The sequence below is a fragment of the Zea mays genome, chromosome 6, assembly GCF_902167145.1.
Source record: "Zea mays cultivar B73 chromosome 6, Zm-B73-REFERENCE-NAM-5.0, whole genome shotgun sequence".
Taxonomy (NCBI): domain Eukaryota; kingdom Viridiplantae; phylum Streptophyta; class Magnoliopsida; order Poales; family Poaceae; genus Zea; species Zea mays.
In genome coordinates, this window is record NC_050101.1 from 143,780,102 (window position 1) to 143,789,183 (window position 9,082).

The 9,082-nt window shown below is 43.7% G+C and overlaps 1 protein-coding gene across 2 annotated transcripts; it reads right to left on the reverse strand.

The window, feature by feature from the left end:
* Positions 1 to 1,321: 1,321 nt before the first annotated feature.
* LOC100274340 (uncharacterized) lies at positions 1,322 to 8,839 on the reverse strand. Of its 2 annotated transcripts, NM_001148701.1 has the most exons (9): positions 8,109 to 8,645; positions 7,299 to 7,713; positions 6,161 to 6,238; positions 5,826 to 5,891; positions 5,216 to 5,281; positions 4,514 to 4,564; positions 2,445 to 2,504; positions 2,109 to 2,186; positions 1,468 to 1,935 (listed from the first exon to the last, which is right to left on the reverse strand). In NM_001148701.1, the coding sequence occupies exons 1-9, from the start codon at positions 8,462 to 8,464 to the stop codon at positions 1,789 to 1,791; spliced, it is 1,317 nt and encodes a 438-aa protein (NP_001142173.1). In that variant the 5' UTR covers positions 8,465 to 8,645; the 3' UTR covers positions 1,468 to 1,788. The 2 variants fall into 2 exon arrangements, with proteins under 2 accessions (XP_020394441.1, NP_001142173.1); XM_020538852.3 differs by lacking the exon at positions 6,161 to 6,238 and having other exon boundaries at positions 1,322 to 1,935; positions 8,109 to 8,839.
* Positions 8,840 to 9,082: the final 243 nt, after the last annotated feature.

The window sequence follows — 9,082 nt, forward strand, 5'->3', positions numbered from 1 at the left end:
CTTAGCCTTACCTTGCTATCCCTGCATTTTCACCCCACATGTTGAATATCCACCGTAAGTGTACTCACCCTTGCTTAATTTTTTATCAAAAGGTGAGGATGACGACTTTGATGAGGATCTTGATGAATTCTAAGTATAGCGATGCTCTGGTCATCTTCCTGTGGGAGATCGTCTTTGTTATCCCGCTGTGTTTTATAATGGTATTGTTTAAGACACTTATGTCTAAATGATGTAATAAAGTTTAAATACTCTTTTTTGTGCCTTTATGCATTGTCTTTTGATATATTACACTTGTGACATCAACATATATGTGGAAAATGGATTCTGGCACACATCAACATATTACACTTGTGATATATACTCCATTTCCACGGGCGGTCGGCCCCACCTGTTTTTTTCACTGACGTTTGATAAGTGAAACCGCTAGTGAAAATTTGAACGTACCGCCAGCTTTGAGCTCTTTTGTACTAGTTGATTGCGAGGAACCATTCGACCGAAGCCTTAGATCATCAACGTTGAGATCTCCACCCAATCAATTCTAAGTATAGCGTCTTCGTTGTTGCACCGTCTTGGGTACCCGGCCTGGTATCACGGCCGGCCCTGAGGGGGTGCGGCGGGTGCGGTCGCACCGGGCCCCCAAAAACAGAGGGCCCCTCTGGCCACCAGACGTTAACACTTTTTCCCGCTAAACATATCTACCCTAGACATAAATACGCAAGAGCGATGCACTATCGATCAGTTTCGTTTAGATTGTTAAACTAATGTCTCAATTACTTATCTAATATTTACTTCGTTCCAAAATAGTATTTGTTTTAACTCTTGATTTTTATGTCTATATTCAACTAGATGCTGAGGAATCAACTAGAGAAGCAAAATAAATTCTATTTTGATACAGAGAGAGTATTATTTACTATACACATGATGGTTGCATCGATGGAGAGAAGATTTTTAAAATTGAAATATTTTTTGAACTATTTAAGGTCAACAATGACTTAAGAGAGGTTAAATGGTTTGGCGATTATATGTATCTAAAAGAAGTTGTTGGATGAGATTGATCTTAATGGTATAATCGATGATTTGTATCACAATGTTAGAAGATATTTTTAATGACATCAGATAACAAATATGTGTTTTTGCTATATTTTATATTTGTCATCTTATAAACTTGAAAATAATACATAATAATTTGTAAACATTGAATATTATATATATTGTGTGTGGATGGAGCCTCCATTTCGGATTTCGCACCAGGCCCCTAAAAAGTCAGGAACGGCCCTGCCTGCTATATATCATTAACCCATCGCACTATACTATATATATGTTTGAGTAAATAAACATGTTCACTAATAACTTATTGCTAGATTTTAATTACATATACATGACCAACGAAATAAATTTGCGACAGGGGACCAGAGAAGATCTAGATCTTCTACTTGAAGCGCCCTCCCTTGAAGATACAAAATAATTAATGAAGCCTTGCGCGCCCACAAAAAGGGTCGTCATACTTACTCGCATAGCATCAAGAGCAATCAGCCTTACAGGTATACGACGCACGCAGCTTCTCCCCTACCAAGAATGACTGCTCATGATGGTATGTTTCCCACAGCAACCAGCAGCATATATATGCATGCACGCCACCCTTGCGATGATTCTTAATTAGACACAGCTCTCTCTAGCTAGCTACCCTGCAGCAGCCTGACGAACATATACTTGTACGGAACGAACAGCAGCTAGCTCGCCACATCTAAACGAGAAAACGCATATGCATGCTTCAATGGCGCGCTCGCTCTAGCGGAGGATCCCACCGAGCGGCGCCGGAGCCCAGTAGTCAGCGGCGTTGTCCCCTCCGAAGTGCGACGTGCATGACACCGGGACGAGGCACAGCCCCCGGCTCCTCAGGTCCTTCTTCGTCTCGTCATTATTATTAGCACCACCCTTGATGATTATATATAATATGTATCAACAAGTGATCAGGTATTTCTTCCGACGATTATTCTTCCTAATAACACATAGCACTATATATACCCTATACATATGTATGCATGTACACGTGTATGCAAATGATTGAAAATGACTTCGAAGCAAAGCAAAGCGGGCTTGCTGAATACCTGCTGCTGCTGCTGCTCATCAGGCTGGCCGACTGCTGCAGGCTGCCGTGCTCCAGTGTTGTTATTATGGTTCAGCAACTGCTCAAGGAACCAGAGACGCAAAAGACGTATACGAATGAAAAGTGGGTTTTAAGCAAGCAGAGGGCTGGGTATATATATATATATATATATATATATATATATATATATATATATATATATATATATATATATATATATATATATATATATATATATATATATATATATATATATATATATATATATATATATTCTTTGCATCAGAAGAAATCATGTGCACCCACAGCCACAGGGGGCAGGGGTTTCTAGGTTTACCTGGCCGGGGTATTGATCTGGTAGGAGCCCTGCATGGTTCCTTTCTCCAGTTGTTGGTCCCTATACAAATAAAATGAAAAAGGAAAGGCACTGTGTCACATGCGTGTGCGCGAGAATAAAAGCCACAGTACTGGCCGGCCCATGGTTGTCTGAATGTATGCTAGCTAGCTCACCTACTACGGCCGTGCAAGCTGAAACAAAGTTGTATATGTTAACACAGTTTTACGTTGTAGATTGCAATGTCCGCGGAGTAAAATTTCAAATAGGCAGGAGGTGAGATATGGAGTTGCTAGAGATGGCCATATATCGATGCAGTTTTAATTTACTGCTTCTTTCCTTCCTGTTAAGTGACCTCTCTCCAGGATCTATCACTAACTTTGTATTCTCCTTCGTTGTGAGTAAAAATGGTGCATGTGGACTACGTGCCCTTGAATTCCTTTAAAAAGAAGTTTATCCTGGTTCGATACTATAAAACCGATACCAAGACTAAAGATCTCGTATTTTTGTCCGGGTTGTATGGAGGCCCGGTACTAAAAAGTCCTAGTTACATGCATGTCCCAGTATACTAAAAGCTCGTCAGTATCGATTGATGGTTCTAATTAACTAGCATTAAAAAAGTTTGAAACGTCAAAAATACCCTATGGTCAGACACACACATCATAAGCAGTGTGGCAGACCCAAAGGGTATATGGTGTATAGGGTACCCTAAAATTTGATCCAAAAAACAAGTTACACTTGATTGTTTATTAGGTTCATAGAAACAAATCTATGCAACTTACAATGACGACATTTTGATTATTTTCTAATAATGTACTGATGTACCGAACAGATGAAAATCATATTAGGCTTTAAATCCTGAGTCCGTACTGAAGCGCACTCTTTCCCTTTTCCAGTACTACCCGTACTGAAAAGTGTCCATGAGACCACATCTATTATCAACCGGTGCTAAATCTTCTTTTGGTGCCGGTTCAAATGGAACTAATATGAGGGGTCCGAAACCATTTTCATATAGTAGTGCACACAGATCTCTCTCACAACTGATGGCGTAGAGTCTGGGGTAGCAACAGCGAAGTGTGTGTGGTACGGTGTACATGCATTGTGGAGAGAATGTGGATAAGATGGGGTTAGTCGGAGGACAGAGTGGAGTACTCCCATGCATGGATTATCCCATCTTAGCTAGCTCCTCTTGTCTAGCTAACCAGATATATAGTTAAATCCATGCACCCCGGTTAATTAAATTTTAGCCACACAGTGTTAGCGTACCATTTGGATACCTCATGGGCAAAACTTTAGCAGTTAGCACTTAGCCGGTAATAATATCTAAACATGCCTTTCACTAGTGAGACGATAACGAGAACCTAATTCTTGAAATATGGCTGTCCCCTGATGCTCTACATGGCAAGCTAATAAGTATAAACATAAGAAAAAAAAAGTACATTTTCCATTGCTGGTACAGTACTGTTATCCATATTTTATGACAGATTTATTCGTTATATTTTTTAGCCAGATTCGTACACTCCACTGTCAAAGACACGTGTGAGCTCTTACTACATGCATGCGTGGAGTCAATACTTGAACAGACCGGTATTAATTTCTACGGGTAATTAACAGAAACTGGCAGAACCTATTTATGTTTACTGTTTATTTGAAGTGAAAACTAGAAGAAACCATCGTTTGTTTGAATAGCCTAAAAGATCCAACTAGTCCTTTTGGACAGATCAAAGGTTAGCCAAAGGATCAGTGTTCTACGTACGTACTGATGCCTGCTGCTAATTGGTAAAAGGCTTCTTTAGAGTACCCTTTGACAAAGTATATTTCCGGGCCACCTTTGCTAGCTAAAGGCTTTGCTAAGGCGCTATTAATTAATTGTGTGCTCCCTACATACAAAGTGCGTCAAAGTCTACCCCGGCTAGCAATTTCACAATACGGTTGCACGTGGATAGGCATACTGTTAACCTCGGACCTAAGATTCTTTCCACAGCGAGCGATCGTGTGTATGTGCCTGTGCGTGTTTTTCAGAGAGAGAGAGAGAGAGAGAGAGAGAGAGAGAGAAATGCATGCAGACATACATTTTGAATGGAGGTCCCATTGCCGTGGCCCATGTAGGGGTAGCTGAGAGCCTGTCACAGAAGATCAAAAAACCACACCGGTCATGAAATATGAGAGAGAGAGAGAGAGAGAGAGAGAGTATATGTATATATAGCTAGTGCTCCCGTGCAGTCCCTGAAACACAAGACGCTACAAGACAGACAGATCGAGCAGCGCATCGGTTGATCCATCTCGCTGCAGTTTGCTGATCCTGCGTGCGCGCGCGCGCCCATGCAAAGCGATCGACTTTAACAGCGTGCTCTTGCACCCGTCCCTACCCTCCCCCATGCATGCATATTCCCTTTTTGTTTCCCGCGCGCGCACCCACCTTTTCTTTCCCCCCTCTCTCTACTACCTCTCCCAATCCCATGCGGTATAACGCCTGCTGCTGCCACTGCCATGTGGGCCGGGGCAGCGCAGTGGGACGGCCAGCTATGCAGTGACTACAAGAAGCTAGGGTTTCATTTTTCACTGTGCTTTTATATATATATGCATGTGTACGTGTGTGGTAGAAACATCTTGAAACTGGCCGGTGGCCCCGGTGGGGCAGCTCTAGCCCACATCTTTCTTTGCTCACCCATACTCTTCCGATGGTCCTATAGCTAGCTAGCTACTATGTGACCATGACCTTGTGTGAGTTTTTCCTTTCCAACATGAGAGAGAAAGAGAGAGAGGGGTTGGACCTCAATTTGTCCCAGTAGGAATCTGATATAGCCAATGGTCTCTTGCAGGACGGACGCCGTGTCAGTCTGTAAACAAAAAAGAAAAGAAGAAGAGGCACGTGTGTCAGGGAAATGCTTTAGTTGGACACAACCCCTCGAGTGAAAAGGAGCGAAACAAAGCAGATGCATATGCATGGCAACAAAACTATAGAAAACTGCACCAAATATATATAGCATCGCCACCACCACCCAGACCCACCAGCTCTGTGTATATTACCCATCTATATCTACACTGTGGATCGAGGCAACACACATGCACTCAGATCCGCCGTATCTTTCTTTCTAGCCTATACTAACTAAGGGGCTGTTTTGGAAAGCGCCCAGTTTTTAACAAACTGGTTTATATAAATTGAAGTGGTTCCAATAATTAAACATATCAGTTTATGTTTTAGTTTATACAAACTGGATTACTAACTTCTTAAAAAACCAGAAAGTTGATATATATATCCTAGCTGTAAAATTTAAAAATTGGTTTTTTAAAACTGAGTTGCTTCCAAACAGAACCTAAGTGACTGTATATAACCAATCCAAGCATGTTGTGCAGTTTTTGTTTTTTTATGTTCTTGCTAACCTTGCCAAACGGAGAAACGATCTGGTGTAGGGCAGTTATTCTGTCACCCAGTCTCTCCTTCCTCACCTGCAACAAACCACAAGCACACACATGCATGCATGCATGTCAGTCAAATACACAAGTAAAATATAGTTAACACAGGGTATAAGCATATTGTAACTGTTCCTAACTATGCATGGTAAGTTATCACTATTATATCGTATGCCAATTCTCTCTCTGTGTACTTCCTGCACGAATTTTCAGAAAGAGAGAGAGAGAGAGAGAGACGCACACAGAAGATATATAGGAGGGTTCGGGTTATGGAAAGCAGTGAGAGAAGAAGAAGGAGAAGAAACCTTTAGAGTAGATTGTGCTGAAGAGGAGGCCTGAACCCTAGGCTTCTTGATGGCCGAACCTGTTACGGTGCTGTTGCACTAGCAGAGAAAGACAAAGACACAAGAAAAGCAAGAACAATCATGATCTTTCAACCTGTCCCATGAAACAACACACACAGCCTAACTCTTCGTAAAGTGGATTCCCAGTAGTTCTACCTCTCTCAGAGCTAGCAACCGACAAGCTATGGCTCATGCATGTGTATCAGGACCATACAAATAAAATTAACCAATAGGCCAATAACAAGACATGGATTCAATCAATTGCAATTCTAACTACAATAATAACTCAAACCATCTTCTCTTGAACAAAATTAAAATACCTAGTAGTAACAAAAACAGGTATCCCTTTGAATTTGTGCCTAGCTGCCCGTAACACTCTGAAGAAGACCAATAGACTATATGAAATAGCGTGCATGAAAATACATACCATCTCTCAGCTTGGTTGACTAAAGTGCTGGTGGTTTTGCACATGCATGCATGGGGCATGGAAACATGCATGTCTGTACTACATACTAGCTATCAAATAAAGCATCTTTTCATGAAAAGAAGAACAGGACTACTACTACTGTGCCTTTAATGAGTTCGTTTCAGTTCTTCATGGAAGCTTGGTACACAATGCACCCTCACCAAGAGGATCTTACTGCCAGCATAACCCCCCTCATCATCCTAGCTTATTGTCGGTCATCGATGAGGCGAGAGAAAACATAATCATGGTGTATCTTTCCATCTCGAACTGGGATGAATAATGGAGTGTGCCTTTTCAAAGTACCATCTCTTCCCGAGGGCGATCGAGATGAAACGTAGCGTTAATAAAAAAAAAGTTTTGGCAATAAAACGAATGCATGCCATATCCATCGCGCAGCTTAAACAAATAAACTACATGGCATCCATAAGCATATGAATGCAATTAGTCGACAAGAGATTCTTTGACAACAGTTTTATTTCTTATGGAAAAGAAACCGGCCGGCTAGGAAATTAATAGTGTGGAATAATAAAACAAAGTGATTTGGAAAGAGCAAAAAAATAAAAAAAACCAGCTTATGAACTATGAACGAATAACTTTCACGGATCATATATCAAGCTAGCTAGCTCATCTCACCTCGGATGAGTTATCGGATTGATGGTGGTGGTGGCTCTTCAGCTGATCGGGCGCCGGGGGCACGCCGTTGTTGGAGAAGTCGAGCATGTTGCTGCCGAGGCTGGTGGTGACGCAGGACCTAGGCGACGAGGCGAGGAGCATCTGGCTCAGCTGAGACTTATTGGCCCCTGCTGCTGCTGCTGCTGGCGCCGGCGGCATCTCATGGTCACCAGCTGCAGCGAGGTGGCTGTGACTGTGACTACCACCACCATATAAGCTGTACAGAGGCATGGCGGCCGAGCCCTCCTCCTCCACGCCGCCGCCGCCACCCACCATGCACGCGCTTGCAGCTGCCGCAGCGTGATCCCCCCAGTCCTCTACGCCCTTTGACAGCAGACATGCGGTGGCGGCGTAGCGCTCTCCAGCGAACTCCCCTCTGCATGCACGTGTAGTTACGGATCAGAGCACACGGACAGATGAGTCCGTGGAGATGAGAACAACCGCAAGTTAGCGTCAGAGTAAAAGCAACGTTAGTGTGATGATGATTAGAGACAGGGAGGTAGATTAGCACCGGGAAAGGCTTGATCCGCTATAGGACAAAGTGGGTTAACCACTTTATTCCTTCACCTAGAGCTACAGTTTATTTAAGTATACAGCTAGGGAGCGGAGCTAGAACCCGAAATTTACATGTGGATTTTGGATGTTTTATTTGTAGCTGTGGATCTGTTGGATGAATAATAAATCAATCTTAAACATTTAGAAACAACCCCTTAGCAGGCAGGAGAAGGAGATCGATGTGATAGAGAAGCAAGAGGAAGATCAGGTGATTACAGAAGCATCTGGCTCCACGATTCCGGCATGTGGCTGTCCTGACCGCTGCCGCCGTCGTCGTCCAGACTTGGGAGAGAACCAGCTGCTGCGCCGCCGGCGTTGGTGTGGGCTAGCTGCTGGCCCGAAGAGGTGGTGTGCGGGAACTGCTGGGCATTGGAGAAGAGCAGCGACGACGGAGACGATAGGGAGGGCAGCAGCTGCAGGTTGCGGGAGGCCTCTTGTTGATCCTCATGGCAAGACTGCTTGAAGCCGCTGCTCATGATGTTGCTGCTGCCTGCCGCTGTGGTATTGCCGCCGCCGCCGCCGCTCCAGATCATCTGCTGGACAAGGGAGGTCTGGAATTCTCCTCTGTTCATCACCTCACCGGAGGAGACGACGCTAGCTAGCTAGAGAGAGAGAGAGACGACCTAGAGAGCGCTGCAACAAATGCTATCTATCCTCTTGCTGCACTCTTGGTGTATGGAAGCCCCAGGTCAATCTCAAAGGGGCCAGCCAGAGCGTCGCTGGTCGCAAGTAATCTGAGGGAGATAGATGGAGAGAGAACGAAGGGAACAACAACGATAGATACCAGCAGAAGAAGAAGAGGTGAGGGGGGGGGGGGGGGGGGGGGGGGGGGGGGCTGAAGAAAAAAAAACATAGGCGCTGTTCGGAGAGAGGAATCTGGGCTTTGTTTTGTTTTGTTTTCCGTTTCCTTTTGCTTCACTCCTTTATTTGTGAACTTTCCCTCGCTTTCCTCCGGAAACTTTCTTTCTCTCTCTCTCTCACTCTCTATACATGCATACCCCATCCTCCTCTCTCACTCGATCGTTCTTCTTTTGTATGCTATACACACACACGATTATATTTTTCTTTATTTCCCTTCTCCCTGTCACTTTTGCTTTGTCGCAATAAAGTGACGTAGGAAAGGTATGTGAGACGCAGCTTTTCGGACCAAAAGGAGCGGTTTAAAGACGAGGCGGTGCTTGTTAATCTAT

Excerpts from the sequence above, each read along its gene's own strand:
- LOC100274340 (NM_001148701.1), bottom strand. The coding sequence starts at position 8,464 with ATGAACAGAGGAGAATTCCAGACCTCCCTTGTCCAGCAGATGATCTGG. Across the intron at positions 6,239-7,298 it reads AATCCGATAACTCATCCGAG|TGCAACAGCACCGTAACAGG; the intron begins GTGAGATGAGCT and ends TTTCTCTGCTAG. Across the intron at positions 5,892-6,160 it reads CAGCACAATCTACTCTAAAG|GTGAGGAAGGAGAGACTGGG; the intron begins GTTTCTTCTCCT and ends GGTTTGTTGCAG.